General features: G+C 48.7%; 1 protein-coding gene across 1 annotated transcript in view; it reads left to right on the forward strand.

Moving 5' to 3' along the window:
• The first annotated feature begins 17,179 nt into the window (after window positions 1-17,179).
• PARD6G (par-6 family cell polarity regulator gamma) overlaps window positions 17,180-23,134 on the forward strand; it is a 77,859-nt gene continuing 71,904 nt past the window's right edge. The window contains exon 1 of the mRNA XM_019986949.2: window positions 17,180-17,496. Within this exon, the coding sequence (XP_019842508.1) occupies window positions 17,425-17,496 (72 nt within the window). The 5' untranslated portion in view covers window positions 17,180-17,424. The remainder of the gene's footprint in view (window positions 17,497-23,134) is intronic.

The raw sequence follows: 23,134 nt of genomic DNA on the forward strand, positions 1-23,134 counted from the left end.
AAGCATCCCAAAGTTAGCTAGAAATCAAGTTATTTAGGAAGTTTTGTTGATAAATATCAAAAGGGTTTATAATAGTCAGGTGGGATCATATAGGTTACCATGAAATAATAGTTATTTACTCAGCCAAAGTTAACAAAAAATTTCAAAGGTAAATATAAAACAGGTCAATTAAGAGGTAAAAAAAAAAAATTAAATCTAATATTAAAAGCAGTTCAACATCTGAAGAAAGTATGTCCTCTTAACAGAGAGAAAGGCCAAATTTAAGTTTTTCCACCAGCTTACTTTAAACTCATTTAGGTAAACTTAATTAAATTTATTTTAAATTTAGTCAGTCCTAAGCATGCACAAAATTTTTTCAGGGTCCACCTTCCACAAACCTTTTAATTACTTTCTGTAACAACTACCTGTAAATCAAACCTACTTTCTTTTCCCTTTATAAAATGTAATTTTATTTTTTTGTATTTTCTTTATTAAAAACATACATCCTACTTTCTTATTAGATTACCAAACATTAATACTAGATGTTTAACATTGAATATTTCCCAGTTCACTTGAATCTGAAATTTATTTAGGTTAGTTTTTCTTGTATTTAGAATTGTTTGATTTGTAAGGGCTTACTTTTCTTTAGGCCAATTAAATTAGAACTCATTTACAACTTCAACAATATTATCAGAAAAAAAGATATATAGTGAGACATACATAAATCCAGACAGACTGACTGACTGAGATCTTATAGTTTTCTGCTTGAGATTTAAAATATACCTTTGGGTCCCAGCAAAGGTCCATCTAGTCAAGGCTATGGTTTTTCCAGTGGTCATATATGGATGTGAGAGTTGGACTGTGAAGAAGGCTGAGCACCAAAGAACTTTTGAAAGCACCAAAGTGCTTTTTGAACTGTAGTACTGGAGAAGACTCTTGAGAGTCCCTTGGACTGCAAGGAGATCCAACCAGTCCATTCTAAGAAATTCTAGCAATGACGAATTTAGTAAGTGCCTTTCAGAATAATGACATCATTGAATTTGAAAAGATTCTAAAAACAAATCACAGCAACATCATGGATGATTCCTTCATAAGGGAACACACTGAAGAGCTTTTGTGAAACATCAGAACACAAGTGCTTATAAAATTAATTAAGCTTTACACAAGAATACATATTCCTTTTATTTCTAAGGAGTTAAACACAGATGTAGCTGATGTGGAGAGCTTGCTGGTGCAGTGCATATTGGATAACACTATACATGGCCGAATTGATCAAGTCAACCAACTCCTTGAACTGGATCATCACAAGAGGGGTGGTGCCTGATATATTGCACTAGATAAATGGACCAACCAACTAAATTCTCTCAACCAGGCTATAGTCAGTAAACTGGCTTAACAGAGAACAAGCTTTTACAGACATACTTAAGGCAACAGTGCAGAGATGTAACCCTTAAAAGAACTAGGAATGGCAAAACTACTATCGGTTGATGTGCCCTGAAAATTACTGGACTTATGGCAGAAATGTTTTTTTTTGATCAACTGGTTTGTGTTTTGCTGCTGCATTTATCCCAAGGCCGGGGGGGGGCGGGGGGGGGGGGGGTGGGGGGGGAACAGCTTTAATCTCTAGAAGAAAACCAAAATGCCACAGGATTTATGCTGTATTGACATCTTGCCCTAAAACATACAACATCATAGTAATTTGTCGTGGGCAACATGACCAGAGAGATTTTTGTCATGATTTTAAATACACTGACACACTACTGCTGCTGCTGCTGCTAAGTCCCTTCAGTTGTGTCCGACTCTGTGCGACCCCATAGACGGCAGCCCACCAGGCTCCCCCGTCCCTGGGATTCTCCAGGCAAGAACACTGGAGTGGGTTGCCATTTCCTTCTCCAAAGCATGAAAGTGAAAAGTCAAAGTGAAGTCGCTCAGTCATGTCCAACTCTTAGTGACCCCATGGACTGCAGCCTATCAGACTCCTCCATCCATGGGATTTTCCAGGCAAGAGTACTGGAGTGGGGTGCCGTTGCCTTCTCCAACACTGACACGCTACTGTTGGTTAAATTTAAACATGTTTTACCTGCAGAAATTCTCTCACAAATAACCTGCAATAACTTGAAATGCATACCCTTTTGAACACTTCCTTTTCTCATGTATAAATTAAAATGTTTGCTGAATTTTGCAAAAATAAAATAAAATATATCTTTGACCCCTTTTTTTCTTCACTTGAAGTTTTAATTTGCCCAAGGCTGAGGTCTCAGGCAAAGCTGGCTGTGTATTTCAAGGACATGGAAAGGGTTAACTTCAAGCTTTCCCCTGAGCAGGTCTTTTTACAAGCTCATTGTTTTTAATTACACATGCAAAAAGAATTGGTTTTGCAGTTTCCAAAAAGAAAAATTTCTCTCACTCTGTTCAATCAGCCATCACGCACTCACAATCATCAGAGGCTATCACAATGCTTTCCTTACCCTGAGTCCCCAGGTCTCCCTATCTGATGCTCCCTTCCTGGGAGCCCAAGGAGGTGATCAGTCTCCTCTTCCACCCACTGGGGTAGGTTCCTGCCTAGGGATTGGCCTTGGGCCTTACCTTATCCTGTGGCCATTCCTGGTGAGTTGGTCCGTCTCTCCAGTGAGTACAGTTGGGGCTCGGCCGTCTGGAGAGTCGGAACGCAGGTCCAAAAGAGAGCCCGGAATACCGTCAGGTGGCGCGCCTCCTCCTTCGTCTCAGGGTTCCTTCACTCCAGCCCGGCCGAGCCACCAGTCTGGCGCCTCAAGGGCCTAGCGGGGTTGGAATCTCGCTGGGGCCTTCAGAAATGTTGCAGAAACCAGTACTCAAGAAACCAAGCACCACACTTGGAGAGTTGGAGAACTCAGATTTATTATGCCAGCGGGCCCAGAGGAGTTAACACTCCAAGCTCTGAGCCCGGAACAAAGGGATTGCAGAGTTTTAATAGACCGACTGTAGTGGGCAACACTAGCCGTTAATAGGCTGGTTTAAACTAAGGGGTTTCGCGCGCATGGGAACAGTGGTCAAGGTGGGGAGGGGGATGCCTGACCTGGACAGGCATGATGAAACAGATTGGCAGGGGCTGGGTGATTGCAAAGAGCAGGAAAGGATGTGTACGATAAACTCCAGTTCCTAGTATTACAAGTCCCCACTTTCTGAGACTACGTGATCCAGACTTTGCAAGTGGCAAGGTGAGTTACAGAGGCAGAAGGAGGTAAAATTTTAACTTTTCCTCTTCAGGAGGAGAAGGGGATGACAGAGGATAAGATGGTTGGATGGCATTGCAAACTCGATGGACATGAGTTTGAGCAAGCTCTGGGAGTTGGTGGTGGACAAAAAAGCCTAGCGTGCTACAGTCTGCAGCATTGCAAAGAATCAGACACATCTGAGTGACTGAACTGAACAGAACTGGACAGCAAAGAGATCAAACCAGTCAATCCTAAAGGAAATCAACCCTGAATATTCATTGGAAGGACTGATGCTGAAGCCGAAGCTCCAATACTTTGGCATCAGATTTGAAGAGCTGACTCATTGAAAAAGACCCTGATGCTGGGGCAGATTGAGGTAGGAAGAGAAGGGGGCAAGATGGTTGGATGACATCACCAACTCAATGGACATGAGTTTGTGCGAACTCTTGGATTTAGTGAGGAACAGAGAAGCCTGGTGTGCTGCAGTCCATGAGTTGCAAAGAATAGATGCAACTTAGCAACTGAACAACAATAAAAATGAAATTACCAAAGAAAAAAAAAAATAGGGGCATGAAGAAATGCTGCCATCTTGTAGCCATTCACTGTAACAGCAACTTTTTAAGGTGTGCTTGTGGCTCAGTCGTGTCTGAGTCTTTGCAACCCCATTGATTGTAGACTGCCAGGCTCCTGTGTCCATGGAATTTCTCAGGCAAGAATACTGGAGTGGGTATACATTCCCTTCTCCAGGGGATCTTCCCGACCTGGGAATCGAACCCAGGTCTCCTGCATTGCAGGCAGATTCTTTGCCATCTGAACCACCAGGGAAGCACTTAAAAGGTGCGTTGATGGGCATTTAATGTTCACACGGCCTACGGGGCTGTAAGTAAAACTCACCTGCCTTCAAGAAATGTCATAGGCATGGTCATTAATTTTAAAAAACCCAATACACAGCAGAAGTTCAAGAAGCCAGTTTCAAGAGACATGTTTCACTCACACCCTTTTAAAAAATCACATGAAAAGAAAGATGTCAGCATTGATAAATATTAGAGAAATGCAAACCAAAACTACACTGAGGTATCACCATAGAGTGGTCAGAATGGCCATTGGCAGAAACCCTACAAAGGATAAATACTGGAGACAGTATGGAGAAAAAGGAACCCTCCCACACTGATGCTGGCAATGCAAATTGCGAACAGCCACTCTGGAGGACAGAGTGGAGCTTTCTCAAACAATGAAAAGGCCAGTGAAATTAGAATACTCCCTAACACCACACACAAAATTAAACTCCCAACAGTTTAAAGATCTAAACCTAAGGATGGGTACTATAAAACTCCTGAGGAAAATATAGGGAGATGTAAATCACAGCAAGTTCTTTTGGGATCTACTTCTTACAATAATCAAAAACAAAACAAGAATAAACAAATTGTGCCTAATTAATCTTAACAGCATTTGCACAGCAAAGGAAATCCTAAAATAAATTCATTTCTTCTTCTCCAGAAAATAATTTAGGATGCCCTGTAAATATAACCACAAACTGAGTCAAATATTACAGTAATGCTTTCCTATTATCCAGACAAAACATATCTTAGAGATGTTTTCTTAGGAAACATATATATATATATATATATATATATATGTATATATCTGATATATATACATATATATATCTGTAACAGATATGCAATCATAAAAGAGTCACCCACTTGATTTTCTCCTAACCCCCACCTTTATGGATTTAAGTCTTGGTGACCAGTGACTATTTAATAAATACATTTAAGAAATTGTTGGCAGAGATGGCTCTTTTAAACAATAACTTGTAGTTATATCTCAGAACATAATTTATCTACAAAAAACACTTTAAGTATAGGGAAAGATTGCTTCTGTTTCCCTCGGCTGCAGGGATGACTGCATTGGGGTGCAGTCTCCCCTCACGCATCACCCTGGACAGGCCTAACCCTCGGTCGCTCGCTGGAGCTCAGCTGCAGGGCTGGCCCAAGGAGCCTCTTCTGTCGAGGGGGGTTCAGGCTCATGCTCCCCTAAGAGCCCACAACACGTGGAGCTAGGAGTGCTCACTGCAGCCCCCAGGCTACATGGTCTCATGAGGAGCTACTGTGGAAACAGAGGCAGTTCAGGCCTACACTCCACATCAGTTCGATTTACCAACTCTGATTTGTGTCCTGAACTGCTTTTCTTTTCTTCTTCTTCTTTTAGAAAGCTGTTTTTCTGGTTTTATCTATATTTGCTTATTTACTGATGTCACGGTATGGTTTTCGGGATCTTAGTTGCCTGACTACACTGGTGCCTCCTTGCAGGGGAAGCCGGGGAAAAAACCACAAGGGAACTCCCTGGAACTGCTGTTCTTGGGGTGGTTCTGCTGTGTCTGTCTTTCACCCTTTAATTTTACATAATAACCATTAGAACCAGTTTGTAGTTGAAGACAAAAGGATGATTTTTCACTGGGAATTAGCCAGTTATTTCGCAAATCCCTTGGGAATTCAAACACTGATGGGTATTCCTATTTGCAAACAGTGATTATACAAGACTAAATGCCATGTTACGTGGTTAGACGATGTTGTCATGCAGAATCCACTTGCATACAACAACTTGCCCCTGGAAGGACCCAGAAATCCCAGGTCCTGCCTTGTCCCAGGCCCTGCACCCACCGAGGCTGGGGGCACGTAGAGAGAAAGGTTTGCCCTGCACATCCTGTTCTAGGACTGCCGGTCCGGGATCCAGGCAGCTGTGGTCAGCCAGCCAGCACACCCAATGGAAATTCACATCCAGTGGAAAGGACAGACAGAGAAACAGAAAATGACAATGTGGTGTGGCACGTGCTACGAGAGGAGACATTCAGGGGAACAACTCAGACAACAGGAGGGCCAAGGCGGTGTGCAGGGCCGGCCAGACCGGGTGGATCTGTAGAGGCTCCAGGAGGTGGACACAAAGGTTTCCTTGAACGGCACAGGGGTCAGTGTGACCAGGAAACAACCAGCAGGGGATGCTGACGACCTGACCAAGCACCAGGAAGAGATGACGGTTGGCCTAGCTCCAGACAATCAGCCAGCACCTTGGGTCACCCAGGCCTGCTCTGGCCTTCTGTTTCCCCGGACACAGGCCACCTCTCCAGACAGCTCTGGGCAAAACTGTGTCTTCACCCACCTCCACCCAACTCCCTCCTCACCCACCTCAGGTCTTGCTGAGCCCAGAGCACCAGGGATGCCCACCATCCTCCCAGTTGAAGCCCACCAGCCAGCCCTTCGAGGTCCTGCCAACACACTTACATGGGCGGTCACGAGATGCAGCTGGAGTCCAAATCGCACAGTCCACTCATTTCACCTTGAGTTCCTAGGAAACAGCTCTTTACCCGTGAATCATACTTTGCATTTGCACTTTCACGCATTGCTGGTCCTTTACAAAACACATTTTCTTAGGGACTTTTACACTAAAGTGTCTTTTGCAAAGCAAGCATTCAGTTATAACGTTGATTTTGGTACAGTTTCATTTTATGTGCATAGATGTGTTAAAGAGGGCCATGTATAAAATGAGCTGCTTAGTTTGCCACTTCTTTGAAGTCTGAGGCACCTGAGGGTGAGCTCGCCTGGTGTTTAGGATTGTTTTCTCAGAGTCCTGTCTTCCCACCTTCATCTCCAGACACAAGGGAGATGACAAAACAGGTCTGCTGCTGCAAAGTGTCTTCAGGAATCTTCAAACCCAGCTTCTTCCAGGAGTTCAGGGTTAGGGACCAGAACAGTGAGAGGGTGTGTGTGGGAGGCAAGAGCAAGTCACCGAAACCAAGGGTCTGTGACCAGCCCACCTTCTGTCAGGGGCACCACCTGGAGCTGGTCTCCACACGGGCCAGCCCTTGTGCTGAGACGGGGGGAGCAGTTGACCCCAGAAACCACCAGCTAAGTGCCTGTGGGACCGACTGTCAGCCCCGAGCTAAGGTTGAACCATGACTACATTTACCTGCATATTTACTGTGAGTGGCTGTATTCTCCCCTATTCTTTCTATTTTCTATAAACCCGCTTTATGAAGGTATGATTGACATACAGAAAACTGAGTTTGGACATAGGTTACATCCACGAAGCCATGACCACAGTCTACACCGTAAACATTTATTTATAATTATCAGTATCATCATCATTTATGTGTACGGTAAGAATACTTAAGATAGGATCCATCCTATCGTAAATTTTAAGTACACAGTGCAGTATTGTGAAGTACAGGAGCCATATTTAACAGCCAACCTCCAGGACTTATTCATCTGGCATCACTGAAATTTGTGCCCTTGCACCAGCACCTCGCAACTTCTCAGGGACTCAGGAGGGTAAAGTATTGCCTAGGGCCTTTATAGCTGGGATTGTAGCAGCAGAGACTTGGTGTCTTTCTGCTCTGTCCAGACCTACTTGAGGTTGGTAAATGCTCTGCTCCCTCCAGAAGCTGGGTTTGAAGATTCCTGAAGACGTATAGAGCCCTGAGTCTGGACCCCACGCCCACCCATTCACTAGCAAACAGAAGCCCTTGCTCCCTGGACCTCTCTGCTCCTGTCTTCTGGTCTTCTCTCCCCCTAATATGCCCCTCCTTGCTTTCCACCAGAGAAGGAGCTGGTGGAGAAAAGGGAAGCCATCAGGCTATAACAGTGGCTCACACATAGGTGTTTCCTGGCGTGAGGGGCTGCTCTGTGTGTCCTGTGGGGTCACACATTAATCTTCATGACAACCTCATGTGGGGAGTTTTCATCACTACCTCCGCTTCACGGATGAAGGCCTGAGGCAGGGCAGTGCGGGAACGTAGCCACCCTCGCACACAATGAGACCCAGACGTCCTTAACCTGTGGCTCACCTGGCTCCAGCCACTGCCTCCTCGCGTTCTTGGAAACTCTGCTAGGTCCTCTCCACAAATCCCCTCAAGACTTACAGGCTCTTAACTAATCTATGTGGGCAAGTTACTTCAAGTTTGCCTGAAAAACAACCCCAGGCAGGTTTCTACCCAGCTATGAGCACACGGAAACCTGAAGAGAGACGGGAGAGCCCAGGTCCCAGCAGACAGGAAGCAGCTGGTTTCACTGGAAAAGCAGAGGCAGACCTGGGGACTGGACAAGAGGAAGTGGGCCTGAGAAGGAGGGGCAGCGATACCCCCTCACAGCCCCGTCCTCCACTCGAGCACAAGTCCACAGCAGTGCGCTGGCTCTGCAGTCAACACACTGAAGATGACGTGCCCCGTGGGCCAAGACCAAGTGCCAGCCAACATCCACAGAGGCGAAGGAAAGCAGAAAACAAAGAGCTGTGCTCTGAGTTTTTGAGATTGAACTGTGATGGGCAACAGCAGCATCACCCCTCTCTAGCACATGTCTGTGCCCAGAGTGGCATTCTCCAAGGGCAGTTGTAGACATTTGTGGAACACTGTTGTTGTCGTTCAGATGCTCAGTCGTGTCTGACTCTTTGTGACCCCATAGACTGCAGCACGCCAGGCCTCCCTGTCCCTCACCACCTCCCGGAATTTGTCCAAGTTCATGTTCATTGCATCCGTGATGCTGTCCAGCCATCTCATCCTCTGCCGTCCTCTTCTCCTGCCCTCAATCTATCCCAGCATCAGCGACTTCTCTAGTGAGTCATCTGTTCGCATCAGAGGACCAAAATCCTGGAGCTTCACCTTCAGCATCAGTCCTTCCAGGGAATATCCAGTGCTGATCTCCCTTAAGATTGACTTGTTTGCTCTCCTTGCTATCCAGGGGACTTTCAGGAATCTTCTCCAGCCTTCTTCGAAGCACGGTTCAAAAGCATCAATTCTTTGGTGTTCTGCCTTCTTTTCGGTCCAGCTCTCACACCCACACATGACCACTGGGAAGACCGGAGCCTTGACTACATGAACCTTTGGCGGCAGAGTGATGTCTCTACTTTTCAACACACTGTCTAGGTCTGTCATCGCCTTCCTGCCAAGAAGCAATCATCTTCTGATTTCATGGCTGCAGTCACAGTCCGCAGTGATTTGAGGAAGCTGAGAACCACAGAACTCAAGTCTCCCAGAAAGGAGCATGCCCTGTCCACAGGTTTTAAGTTGTTTCAGAAGGTCAGCACTGCTGGCCAGGCCCCAGCTTCACACAGGGGGTCAAAAGTCGGGCAAGATCCTTTTGCAAAGCTCCCCCACTAAGCTTCCACTCTAAGAAGGTCTTGATTACAGAAATGTATACTCATGCAGATGTTTTTACAATGCAGAAAATAATGGAGAGGAAGTCAAAACTCCCTGTGATTCCATCCCAAGAGATACTCGCCACTAACCTGTGGATCCATGACCTCTCTGCCTCAGGCTTACTGACCTCTCTAACCTGGACTTTAGTCTGGGATGGACATCACATCCCACACTACCCCTAGATGTCCAGGGCAGAGCTGGCAACACGCTGAGGGTCGAGGTGGGGGTGTCTGGCTGGGAGATCCGTCTGAAGGGGCACACTCTGAAGGGCCTGGGCTGCAGACTTGGTGTGCGTCTGTGTCCTCGTCAGACCTCTGTTTATCAGCTGACCCCAGAGCCATGTGACTAAAGGGTGCTCCACAGAGCAGCCACGACCTCACTACTAACTGGCCCAGTCTGTCTCTTTCTACCCCAAATTCCACATTGTGTATTACCAGTGAGACCAAGACCAAGCCTGCTAGCACCAAGCTCAGCAGCACCCCCTGACTTTTCAGACCCTGCTCCACAGCAGAGGGGAGGGCAGGGAATTGGGGAGTTAACCAGGCCCTCGATTTCCAACTCCTGAGGCCAGGCCACCAGGTCATTCACAAACACTGGGCAACAAAAAGTCCTTAAGTCTTAAGCTACAGGAGAGGCTCGTCCCTGACTCGTGGGCAGAGAGAGGGATGGGCTGTCCTCCTTCTCTGCAGGCTGGCATTACCACATGCCTAGGCTTCTCCCCCTCGGCGTTGCTGACTTTCTGGACTGAACTGCTCTGTGTAGGGCTGTCCTGGGCACTGAGTGTCCTGGCAGGGAGGGCCACATGGTTCTGCTCTGGAGCCCCGCACTTGCCCCCCTGCTCTGGGCAGCCCAGGGCGCCCACAGGCAGGACTCACCAGGCACTCTGGAGTCGGGGGTGGGACTGGAGTCTCTTCTCCACCGCAGTTGGCATCCAAAAATCCTAACTGCTGATTCAGTAACTCATGTGAGGTTGACATTTCTCCTCTCTGTTATCAGGGTCTTAAAAACAATTTATCTCTGTGTTTTCATTATTAAATCCCTTTTCATTCTGATGAAACACCTTTGGTCTTCAAATACCTAGAAGTTTTGGGGTTTTTTTTAAGATATCCTTTTTTTTCCATTTATTTATTTGGCTGCACTGGTTCTTGGATGCAGCGTGCAGGACCTTTAGTTGCAGGATACTATCTCTGGGTTGCAGCCTGTGGGATCTAGTTCCCTGACTAGGGATCACACCTGGGCCCCCTGCTTTGGGAGTGTGGAGTCTTAGCCACAGGACCACCAGAGAAGTCCCTAGAGGTTAGGATTTTAAGTCTACTGCTACTTCCATTTTGGATACTGATGACTGTGAGGGCATACCCAGGACTTGGGGAAAAACATTTCCCTGTGTCTGTGGCATGTTTCCCTCGATACTGGGAGGATGAGTACCAATTTTGGATGGACTATTTGAAGCCATAGACATGAGGAGGACTGCACCCCTACACCTGCCCGTTTTCCTCCTTGGTCTCTGTCTGTAACTAGTCTGTAGCCGTGTACCCATGGGGAGTGTGCACCTCTGCAGCTGCGCCTTCCTTGCAGACTCCCGACACCCTCTCCACGAGACCCAGCCGTGGCTCAGGGAAGGTGCAGCCACTCTGACTGACAGACCTCTTTAAAGACTTCAAAGTGGGGCCACGTGGTGTCCTTTTGCTGCCAGGATACGGCCAGGAAGTGGGTGAGGGAAGAGCCGTGGTGCCCACCTCACAAATAGAGAAGCCCAAGGCTCAGCTGAGAGGACAGTCCAAGCTTGCCCAGACCCAGGGCCCTCATGGGTGCCTGCAGGACGCATGACTGAAGTAAAAGGCCTCCCCACGCTCCCAGCCCTCTGCAGAGGGCCTTCTCATTTAACTGCAATCACAGCTCTGGACACCTCACTGAGGCAGCCAGCTCAGTGATGACTAACAGAACCGCATCTTATGTCGGGATTGTGGGGCAAGCGTGTACCTTGCGTCTGCCAGCCGCAGAGAGCCTCCCAGTGAGGCCTCCCAAGGCTCCATGACCCCATGGTGCCAGTCAGGTCAGGATGCACAGGGAGGTTTTCAATCAAGCTTCTGGACTTTGAAGAGATTTTCCCATTGAAAGACTTTGCTAGGCAAGTTGATTGTCTACACTGAACCCACCCACAGGCTTGAAGCCCTCAAGGACCTTATTCAAGTCTCAGCTGGACGCTCAGCCTCCACGCACAACCACCCAGTGTTCCCAGACTTTCCTCCTGCTGATCGCACCAACCGACAAGGGACTGCAACAGAGGAGAGGAGAGATGGGTAGGAAAGGCTGCAGCAGGCCTGGGGGTCATGGACGGCGCCGAGCAGACACGTGACGGGGCTCTGACCACAGGCCACCAGCGTGGCAGAGGTGACCGCTGCTCCACCAAGTCCTGTGGCCTCAGCCTCCTCTTTCCCCCATCCAGGGAGCTGCTCATCTGCCCTCAGCCTCTTTCCCTCTTTCTTAGAACGTTTGGGTGGGAGCACCCCGTGAGCACGCCCAGAGCTGCTCCTACCCCCGGGGGACAAGCAGCAGCAGCAACCTGCAACTGTCCTTGGGGCCGAAAACCTGCATTCAGCTTAGGAAATGTCCCTCTGAGAGAAAGCCAGCGCTTCTCCATACAGTTTGCGCTGCTGCTTGCCCAGTGTGCATCTTTGACATTTCCTGGTTCTACCTGGAATGTATGAGACTTCGTGTAGATGACAGGTTGATCCTTTTCTAGCTGTCAGAACAACGCTCATGCTCAGTGTGCTGTCTGGAATAGTCTCCTCTTGACTCTGCGGACATCTCTCAGCATTTCTTCTGTCTGCCTCCTTACTTCACTTGTTCTGGAACTCAAGTTCTGGCCAGCCTGCTGTTTCTCTTAAGAGCAGGGACTGTAAATCGCTGCCTCTCTGATCATAGTCCCTGGCATCCAACAGCATATTTATTAAAAGGAAATAAAAATTAAATTTTAAGTACTGCAATTTTGCAATCTGTATTGAAGAGGTTAGAGATATCTGTGCTTTATGGCCTAGTATTTTCATTTTTAGGAGTTGATTGTAATGAAATCAGAAGTAAGTAAATTCAAGAAACAGAGGATTATATAAAATCTAAACACTGGAAACATTCTAAGTATCCAATAATGAAATGATTAAAATTATACATGTATTCAAATATTAAAAACAATATTTTCTAAGAACATTTAATGAAAATGCTTTTTATATAACATGAGGTAAAAAAAGATCTAAATTTTTAAGATATATCAATCAGATCAGATCAGTCGCTCAGTCGTGTCCAACTCTTTGTGACCCCATGAATCGCAGCATGCCAGGCCTCCCTGTCCATTACCAACTCCCGGAGTTCACTCAGACTCATGTCCATCAAGTCAGTGATGCCATCCAGCCATCTCATCCTCTGGCGTCCCCTTCTCCTTCTGCCCCCGATCCCTCCCAGCATCAGAGTCTTTTCCAGTGAGTCAACTCTTTGCATGAGGTGGCCAAAGTACTGGAGTTTCAGCTTTAGCATCATTCCTTCCAAAGAAATCCCAGGGCTGATCTCCTTCAGAATGGACTGGTTGGATCTCCTTGCAGTCCAAGGGACTCTCAGGAGTCTTCTTCAACACCACAGTTCAAAAGATCAATTCTTCAACACTCAACCTTCTTCACAGTCCAACTCTCACATCCATACATGACCACAGGAAAAACCATAGCCTTGACTAGATGGACCTTTGTTGGCAAAGTAATGTCTCTGCTTTTCAATATGCTATCTAGGTTGGTCATAACTTTCCTTCCAAGAAGTAAGCATCTTTTAATTTCATGGCTGCAGTCACCATCTGCAGTGATTTTGGAGCCCAGAAAAATAAAGTCTAACACTGTTTCCACTGTTTCCCCATCTATTTCCCATGAAGTGATGGGACCGGAGGCCATGATCTTCGTTTTCTGAATGTTGAGCTTTAAGCCAACTTTTTCACTCTCCTCTTTCACTTTCATCAAGAGGCTTTTGAGTTCCTCTTCACTTTCTGCCATAAGGGTGGTGTCATCTGTATATCTGAGGTTATTGATATTTCTCCCGGCAATCTTGGTTCCAGCTTGTGTTTCTTCCAGTCCAGCGTTTCTCATGATGTACTCTGCATATAAGTTGAATAAACAGGGTGACAATATACAGCCTTGACGAACTCCTTTTCCTATTTGGAACCAGTCTGTTGTTCCATGTCCAGTTCTAACTGTTGCTTCCTGACCTGCATACAGATTTCTCAGGAGGCAGGTTAGGTGATCTGGTATTCCCATCTCTTTCAGAATTTTCAGTTTATTGTGATCCACACAGTCAAAGGCTTTGGCATAGTCAATAAAGCAGTAATAGGTGTTTTTCTGGAACTCTCTTGCTTTTTCCATGATCCAGCAGATGTTGGCAATTTGATCTCTGGTTCCTCTGCCTTTTCTAAAACCAGCTGGAACATCAGGAAGTTCACAGTTCACATATTGCTGAAGCCTGGCTTGGAGTATTTTGAGCATTACTTTACTAGCGTGTGAGATGAGCGCAGTTGTGCGGTAGTTCGAGCATTCTTTGGCATTGCCCTTATTTGGGATCGGAATGAAAACTGACCTTTTCCAGTCCTGTGGCCACTGCTGAGTTTTCCAAATTTGCTAGCATATTGAGTGCAGCACTTTCACAGCATCATCTTTCAGGATTTGGAAGAGCTCAACTGGAATTCCATCACCTCCACTAGCTTTGTTCATAGTGATGCTTTCTAAGGCCCACTTGACTTCACATTCCAGGATGTCTGGCTCGAGGTCAGTGATCACACCATCCTGATTATCTGGGTCATGAAGATCTTTTTTGTACAGTTCTTCTGTATATTCTTGCCATCTCTTCTTAATATCTTCTGCTTCTGTTAGGTCCATACCATTTCTGTTCTTTATCGAGCCCATCTTTGCATGAAATGTTCCTTTGGTATCTCTGATTTTCTTGAAGAGATCTCTAGTCTTTCCCATTCTGTTGTTTTCCTCTATTTCTTTGCATTGATCACTGAAGAAGGCTTTCTTATCTCTTCTTGCTATTCTTTGGAACTCTGCATTCAGATGTTTATATCTTTCCTTTTCTCCTTTGCTTTTCGCTTCTCTTCTTTTCACAGCTATATACGCAGAAAAAGAAATAAAGATAAAATATACCAAAAGGTAATAGAGTTGATTGCTAAGTAGTATGAGTGATTTTAACTTTTTCTGTTTTGTGTTTGAATTCTCCAGATTTATTTCACAATGAATTTATGGGCTTCCCTGATGGCTCTGTGGGTAAAGAAAGAAAGTGAAGTTGCTCAGTGGTGTCCAATTCTTTGCAACCCCATGGACTGTAGCCTACCAGGCTCCTCCGTCCATGGAATTTTCCAGGCAAGAGTACTGGAGTGGGTTGCCATTTCCTTCTCCAGGGGATCTTCCCGACCCAGGGTTTGAACCCGGGTCTCCTGCATTGCAGGCGGATGCTTTACTATCTGAGCTACCAGGGAAGCCCCAGTGGGTAAAGAATCTGCCTACAATGCAGGAGACAATGGAGATGCAGTTAGATCCCTGGAGTGGGAAGATCCTCTGGAGGAGCACAGGGCAACCTACTCCAGTATTCTTGCCTGGAGAATCTCATGGACAGAGAAGCCTGGAGGGCTACAATCCATAGGGTTGCAAAGAGTCGGACATGACTGAAGCAACTTAGCACGGCACAGTGCATTTTAACAAAGGTACAGTAGTTAATTTCACATTCTATTTCCTGTCATTTTATTTTGTGAATGCTGATCAATGCAGTATTTACATATATTAGATCTTCATGTTGGCATACCACCATTTTCATTATAAAGGTTCATGGTGTGTATGTGTTCCAAAAAATAGAGCCTTTTACTTAAATATCATGTAAGAGATTCCAAAGTCTTGTGAAGAGTTTATAACAACTGAGTAAACTTAACAGGAGTAAGGAATAACATTATCCTTAAAAAAAATTTTTTGTCCATACGATTTATTTTTTTCTAAAATCCTCTCCTCTGTGGTATCTCATTTCCATTAAATAGGGTAATGCCTTTGTCCCTAAAGCCACATAGTCTTAAATTAAGAACCCCATTTTCTCTCTTTCACTGATATTTTAAATTTCATCCTTTCTATGTCACTTTGTTGTAGTTGTATCTCCTTTACCATTTTTGACTGGGTATTACTTAGTGAACAAATCTGGAAGTCTTAAAACAGGTGTGTTTTATCTCATTCACGTTTATAGGCATGCAGATATATATACTCTCAGTTCCTATTTATTTTACATTGTGTTTTCTGTCTGTGGAACTGCTTTCTGGCTGCAGGGGCTCTGCACTGCAGTCTGCAGCTCCTTCTGCTGCACGTTCCCCTTTAGCTGCTGGGCAGCATGTGGGACCTTGGCTGCCTGGCCAAGGATAGAAACCCCGTCCCCGGTAAATTCTTAACCACTGGGCCACCAGGTAAGTCCCTATCTAAAGAATTTTATAATGAATTTTATAAATTCTAAAGAATTTTTTAATTTTAAATTTAAAATTTTAAATTCTAAAGAATTTTACAATATGTTTGCATTAGTTTCGCACTCTATATATACATAGAATGTTCTGAAAATTTGGAGAGGCTATATTTTTGTTCTAATACTGTTTTTGATTACATTTAAAACCATAAATTTAACTAATACACCCCTCTGTATGTATAATTAGCACGTTTGTATTTCTTCTTCCTTTTTCTCCAATTAATTCAACTAAGAAAAAGTGATATATAATCTACTAAATAGGATTGTAAGTTTGTGTAGCACGCTTTCACAGCACTCTGGAAGCACCTACTTGTCCTGTGTTCTTGGCTTCATCAGAGATTCCTCAAGAGCGAGGATTTCGGTTTCCGCAGCCCCGCTTCCAGAGCGCTCTAGATAGGAAACACCCATGACGTTGCTCACAACTGACGGCGTCTTTCTTCTGTTTCTTGCCTCTACCAGCCCTGGCAGAAGTCTTCCTTCTCATCAGACAGGCCTATAGGTGCTTCTGACCCTTCCGAACCCTTTACCTTTGGCCTGTGCTAGACTACGCCTTAGAATGTTGCCTCCGTGCAGAACCTCTGCCCAAACCATCTACCACCTGGCAGCTCTAACGGACAGATGGACCCAAGGGGGGTCAGGCCTCGGTGAGTCCGGTATCACCCAAGACAACGTTAAAAATCAGCCAAAACAGACCCTTTTCCTGGACGACGGAAGGATGCTAACAAAATCTTGGCGGAAGCGAGCAAGGGAGAAAAAGTGTGGGCGCCGCGGTGGGAATGGGGCGACCCGGGCGAGTCAACCGGGCTTCTCTCCCCGGCTCTTGATTTTGTGGACTGAAGTGAGCACCCACCCGGGAGAGGCGTCCTCGGGGGCGGGCCCGTGGGCGGGGCTCGGGGCGGGGACTGGCGGCGGCTTCTCCGGAGGCCGGCCGACGAGCCCTGGGTGGGGCGTCGGGTGAGTCCTCGGGACGGGGGGCGTGTCCTCCAGACTGAGAGGGTGGGTCCTCAGGCGCGAGGCTGGGCCTTGAGGCTCGTGGGGCCAGTCCCCGGGACGTGAGCCGGGTTTTCCCGGCGCCGGGCCGGTCCTTGGGGAACCGGATTAGCGGCGGGTCTACGGGGCGCCGAGCGGGACGTGGGCCCTTGGGGCTCGTGGGGCGGGTCCTCGGGGCTCCGGGCGGGTCCTCGGGGGACGGGTGCTCTGGGCCCGGGGCGGGGACTGGCGGCGGGTATTCTGGGCGCTGGGCAGGGATTGGTGGCGGATCCTCCGGGCTCTGGGCGGGACGTGGGTTCTAGGGTATCGGGGGGCGGGTCCTTGGAGCGGCGCGCGCCGCCGTACCCCGCTCCTCCCGCGCGCGGCCCCTGGAGTGCCCAAGGCGCGCGGCCAGCCCTGCTCGGGCCGCTGCACTCGAGCTGCCCCGCGGCCGAGCGAGCGCGGGCAGGGTCCGGGGCCGGGGCCACGGCGGCGGGTGGCGCACCCAAGGTCCTTCTGCAGTCCCCATAGGGAAGAGCGAGGGCGAAGCCAAGGCTAAGCGGGTCCGGAACCATGAACCGGAGTTTCCACAAGTCTCAGACCCTGGGCTTCTACGACTGCAGCGCGGTGGAAGTCAAGAGCAAGGTGAGCCGGGGGCCGGCAGTCTGCGCAGCCCCCCCTCCCCGCCCCACGAATGAATGGGAACCCCAAAGGGGACTGGGCGGCGCGAGAGGGGCCGGCGCCGACCACAACTTCGGAGCGCGGCGCGCGTCCGTGAGATGCGCCGGGGTCCCTCAGTCCTTCCCGCCCCTGCGCGCGCACAAAGCCCAGCAGCCCGGTAAGGTTCGGCTCGAGCCCCGGCGCTCAGAGGGCCGCGCGGCCGCCGGACCCTTCGCAAGAGTGGCTCTTTTGTTCCACAAGCCGGCGGCGATCCGGCGCACCGCGCGATGGAGGGGCGATGTTTCCGGGGCGACCCAGGGGCTGATCGGATTCGGGGCCCTGGAGGGGCCTTGGGGGCCCGGGCCGGGGGAGGGCCCTGGCTGCGCCGCCTCCTTCGCAGCGGAGGAGCCTCGGAACCGGCGAGGGGGAGACAGGCAGCGGGTCCTCGATCCCCGGACCGGACCCCCGGTCCCCAGCACGGCCCTGCGTACCAGCCCTTCAGCCTCCCGACGCGCCCCAGGCCCAGATTCCCCGGGCGCGCCGGACCGGCGGCCCCTCCCGCTGCCCGCGCCCCGGCCCAAGCGTGCCCGAACTTGCGGGTGGCTGTGCGCTTTGGATAATTGGCTGATAGGATCTGGCGCTTCTGCCCGTTGCGGGGGCGGCACCTTCGCGGCAGAAGCTTTTGTCTGCGAGGGTCTCAGGGGTGGACCTTGCCGCAGATGAAGAGCAGCAGTTGTTCAGGGTCCTGGAGGAGGGGGCCTCGGGCTTACTGCTGCCTGGGATCGGCTTTCGCCCTTTCTCTGCGCTACACCTCCCCCCCCCCCCCCCCCCGCCCCCGGCTTGGTCTGGCAAGGAGGAGAACCTGAGTGGTGGCAGAGGGGCCAGACCCGAGGGTGGGCTCTGACCTCCAAATCTGTGCACACTTGGTCGCCAGCGTGTGTGCCCTGGTTCGCTCTCTGGGAAGACTAACCCGATGGCCCCTGTCTGGGCTGACCGTACCGATCAAGGTGGGGTCCTTTGGCGTAGGATTTCCAGGGCTTCCTCCGAGGATGGGGGTTCTCTGCAGGAATCCCACAGAATGAGTTGTGGGATTTCATCACATCTTGTTGGGCAGTCTATTTATGAACCTTCATATCTAATTACCTCCAATGCTAATTCTGTGACCCTGGCCCAGCACTCATCTCTTTTTAGCCCCAGAACTCCCCACACCCCCAAATCAAAAGTGACCTCTGTGAGTTGTGTGGGGGGAAAAACCAGCAAGCCTGAGTGGGAGCACCAAATAACTGACGTTTCTTCAACTCAGTGGGAATGTGGCTTCTTAGAACTCATTGTCCCCTGACAGTAGCCACTGAGCACCCATGGTGTTTCACTTTAACTCTTTATTTTGAGATCATCATAGATTAACAGGCAGTTGGGAGAAAGAACACAGAGACTTCCCACAGGTGCCATCTTGTATCACAGTGTCACATCCAGGGCCTTGCAGCGTTTTCAGGTCACAGTTTGTCATGCGTGCATTCCTGAGGCCCAGCAGTCTCCACGAGGACCACTTCCATCGCGAGGGGACCTCCTGGCAGCCTTTCACCCCTGCAAGGTGGCCGTGTGGTTCTAAGTGATGAACAGCACAGGCCGTTCACGAGTCTCACTGGCCGAATTCCCTGGGCTCTGCAGCCATGGTGGCAGGCAGCTGCCTGACCAGATGCAAGTCCGGAGGGCTAGCCCTGGAGGAAATGCCCTCACCGGCCTTTATCCTGCAGTCGTGCACTCTGGACACTGCGGACCCCTGAGGCCTGAAGAGAAAGAGTCTGCCTTTGCCTCTCCCGGGGAACTGGGGGCCATAGGCGTTCTGGTGGCCCAGTGGGTTACCTCAGGCTGCTGCTCCTCCTTGACCCCCAGTGCAGAAGGAGGGCTGCCCCATGGCCCGAGCCTGGGTTCAAGTTCACATGTACTGACTGCTTCGCCAGGGGTGAGTGGCAGAGGGGGAGAGTTTTGGGAACTGTCCTGGAGGGCCACACCAGGCTGGGCCCTGCTGGGCTGGCTGGTTACACACAACACCACCGCCCCAGGCCCTTTGGGATAGGTGGCTTGCCTTACTGTTTGTCCAGTGGGGCCACGTGGCTCCCCCTTCTGTACCACTCTCTCACGCACCCACGGGGTCCATCTCTGCAGGGAGCCTTATTCCAGCTGCTCTTGTCAAAATATGGGAGGCAAACCATTATGACAGTGATGTCTTTATCCAATCTAAATGGTTCACCATAACACCTGGGTTTGCGTGTGGAGAAAATTGTGCCAAAATCCAGCCAGTTCTACCACCCAACCTTGTGAGCTTTCAGGCAAGTCATCTAACTTTTCTGAGCCTTAGTCATTTCATCTGTACAATGGTCATTGAACCTATTCTGGTAGCCTGACAGGATCAAATGAGGCAATGAATGGGAAAGCACCTCTAAACTGCAGAGCACCCACAGTTGTAAGAGCTAAGCACTGCAGATCAAGACTCTGTGGCATTTCAGGATATCAGGTCTGAAAATTGCCTCTGATCCTCTCAGAATTGTTGGTATTAGCCCTCTGCCACAGCTGGTCAATTCCCAAAGCCTTGAGACAGAGAAACTGTCTGGATCTGGTGGCTCTCCCCCATCAGATAGCCCCTAACTCTACCCAGCATTTCTCTCAAATACCTGTGATTTGTCTGTCCCTTTCCCAGCCGGCTGCATGCACTTCTGACTCCCCAGTTCTGGTAACAGGGCTGCCATTTCACACTCAGTCTGACTTTTTCCTCTCTTCCCAGAAGACCTACAGTGGGAAGGGGCTATGCAGATGTCTGGGGAGAATGTCTCAGGCCAAGGGGAGCAGTCTTGGCCCTTCAGAGGGATAGCAGGAAGTCTAGTGCTGGGAAGGAGTCTACAGGGCCCAAGTAGTTGGAGCTGACTGGCTGTGTGAGGGGAAGACAGAAGGCCACACAGGCCATTGTGAGCTCTGTAGTAGATTTCACTGTGTGACTGTCTCATCAGTCCCACCAGCATCTGCATATGCCTGGAAAGTCTAAAGGAACACAGCTTCCCCATCTCCGCAGTGTGCTCTACACTGCGCCCCCATCCTCCACCCCCGCCTGGAGACCCCTGCCTTAAGTGAGGTCCATGGTGTCCCAGCTTCCTTAGCAGGCAGGTCTCTTCCGTCTTCTCTTTGGCCTCTGGGGCCCTGGTTCTGTGGCTTCCCACACCTGAAGTGTTTTCTCCAAGAATCAGTGCTATCCTGACATTCCTCCTGCCAAGCCGCCTTTGCAGGCCGAGCATTCTCCATCCCACGCCCCTTCCCCACATTTCTCTCATTTTGCGGCCTTGGTACTGGTGACGGGGGCCCAGGGCTATATGACACACCCGTGGCCTCTGGTGTCCCTTGTGTCGGGGGAGAATAACACCACTAAAGGTTTTAATCCAGTTTGGGCTGCTTGTTTTAGATACTGAAAAGTGAAAGTCTCTCAGTCTGACTCTTTGCGACCCCATGAACTATACAGTCCATGGAATTCTCCAGGCCAGAATACTGGAGTGGACAGCCTTTCCCTTCTCCAGGGGATCTTCCCAACCCGGGGATAGAACCCAGATCTCCTGCATTGCAGGCAGATTCTTTACCAGCTGAGCCCCAAGGGAAGCCCAAGAATACTGGAGTGGGTAGCCTATCCCTTTTTCAGCATATCTTCCCAACCCAGGAATTGTACCAGAGTCTCCTGCATTGCAGGCGGATTCTTTAACCAACCAAGCTATCAGGGAAGCCCTACTGCTGGAAGCTTTTCTGTATTCTAAACAAATACACTATCATTGTGGAAGATGTGGAAACCACAACAGGCACAAAGCGGAGGTAATTCTCACATTCCAAGCGTGGTCGCATGTCCTTCTGACCCTTTATGTGCATCTGTACATGCAGATGTCTTCGTTTGACAGAATCAGGGTCATATTTTATAGGTGTATTTTTCTGTAGCCTTCAGCGTTCCACTTTCAACTTAACAGTGAAGTGTTGTATTTTCTTATGTCATTAATAGTTTCAGAAGACATATTTTTGAAATGAATACATAGTATTCAATCTTATATGTGAACCATAATTAACCTAACCAATATCCTATTTGGGTTATTTTCCATTTTTTTAGAGTAAACAATGTTGTGAATAACAACTTTGCATTTAAATGTTTATATAAACAGTACCTATAGAATGTATATCATATGAAGTATATAAAGCATGTCAGGGATTGGAGAAGGAAATGGCAACCCACTCCAGTACTATTGCCTGGAAAATCCCATGGACAGAGGAGTCTGGTGGGCTACAGTCCATGGGGTCACAAAGAGTTGGACACGACTGAGCACACCAAGTTTATAAAGATGTTGATTCTCTTACTTCGCTGCAGGACTTTTTATTATTTCTTTAGGACAGATTCTTAGAAATGAAATTACTAAGTGAAACGTATGCAAATTTTTAAGACTTTGAACACATATTGCTGAATTTTCTTCCAGAAAGTCTCTTCTATAAACGTGTACACCCTGCTTCGTGTCTATCCCCTCCCTCCCTCTGGTATACCCTCCAGTACTGGGTATTTTCTTATTCTTTTCAAATTAGATAAGTGAAACACTACCCCACTGTTTTAATTTGTAGTCTTGGGTTATTGGTGAATGGAATATTCTGATATGTGTTAGATATCTCTGTGTCTATTTTTAGCTGCCATATTCTTTCCTGCTTTCTTTTGTCAGTGATCTTATTTTTCACTGAGTTATGGACCTGCTCATCCACGGGAGATTTTCCAATCGGTGCAGATGCTGCTAGGTGTCAGTGCACCCTGTGGTCCCAGATCTTGTCTCTGCCTGGCCATGCCCTTGCATCTGGGGGCTGGAGCAGGGGCCATGCCCTCCCCACGCGATGGCTGGGCACTTGCCTCCTGCGGGCCAGTTGAGAACCGCCTGACACAGTTTGACTCACCTCTATGTGCAGCTACACCCTTTTAAGATTCTGGTTGTGTTGTATCGTGCACGTCTGTGTTTAAACAGGTTTGGTGACTCGATTTGGGAAGTTGCGTCCAGAGGAGACTGTCATCAGAGACCCAGGTGGGGAGTGTCACCTGATGGGCATGGATGGTGGTGCTGCCCACACCCTGTGAGCAGCAGAAAGCCCCTGTGGACCTTCCTGGGGGCACCCAGTTAGCAGAGGTTCCAGCCCTTTCCTGGGACTTGTGACATTTCAGATAGAGGGGTCTTCCAATTTTAGGGCAGGGAAGGCATGTCAGGAATTGGGAGATGCAACCATTCAAGTTGCTTTGAGGAGTCAGAAGGTTAGGGTCAGGGTTAGGGTTAGGGCTACTGTTTGTGAATCAGCAGAAAGAGAGAGGAATCTTGCCCCTTTCCCACAGAGGGGCCTCCTGGACTTTTAGAGACAAGCAAGGAGGGAGCCCGGAGTGACATCAGAGCATCGCTGAAACGGACCTTGGGGGACAGGGAGCGGCAGCACAGTTAGAGTCCAGCGGGCTGCTTACCTGCTTACTGCTCCCCACCTCCTCTCGAAGGTTTCTCCTACTGTGATCCTGAGAAGCAACAAGAGGTGCTGTACACCTTCCAAGCCCCAGTACATACCCTGCAACCCTCCTCTGAGG

This window comes from Bos indicus, chromosome 24, assembly GCF_029378745.1.
Source record: "Bos indicus isolate NIAB-ARS_2022 breed Sahiwal x Tharparkar chromosome 24, NIAB-ARS_B.indTharparkar_mat_pri_1.0, whole genome shotgun sequence".
Taxonomy (NCBI): domain Eukaryota; kingdom Metazoa; phylum Chordata; class Mammalia; order Artiodactyla; family Bovidae; genus Bos; species Bos indicus.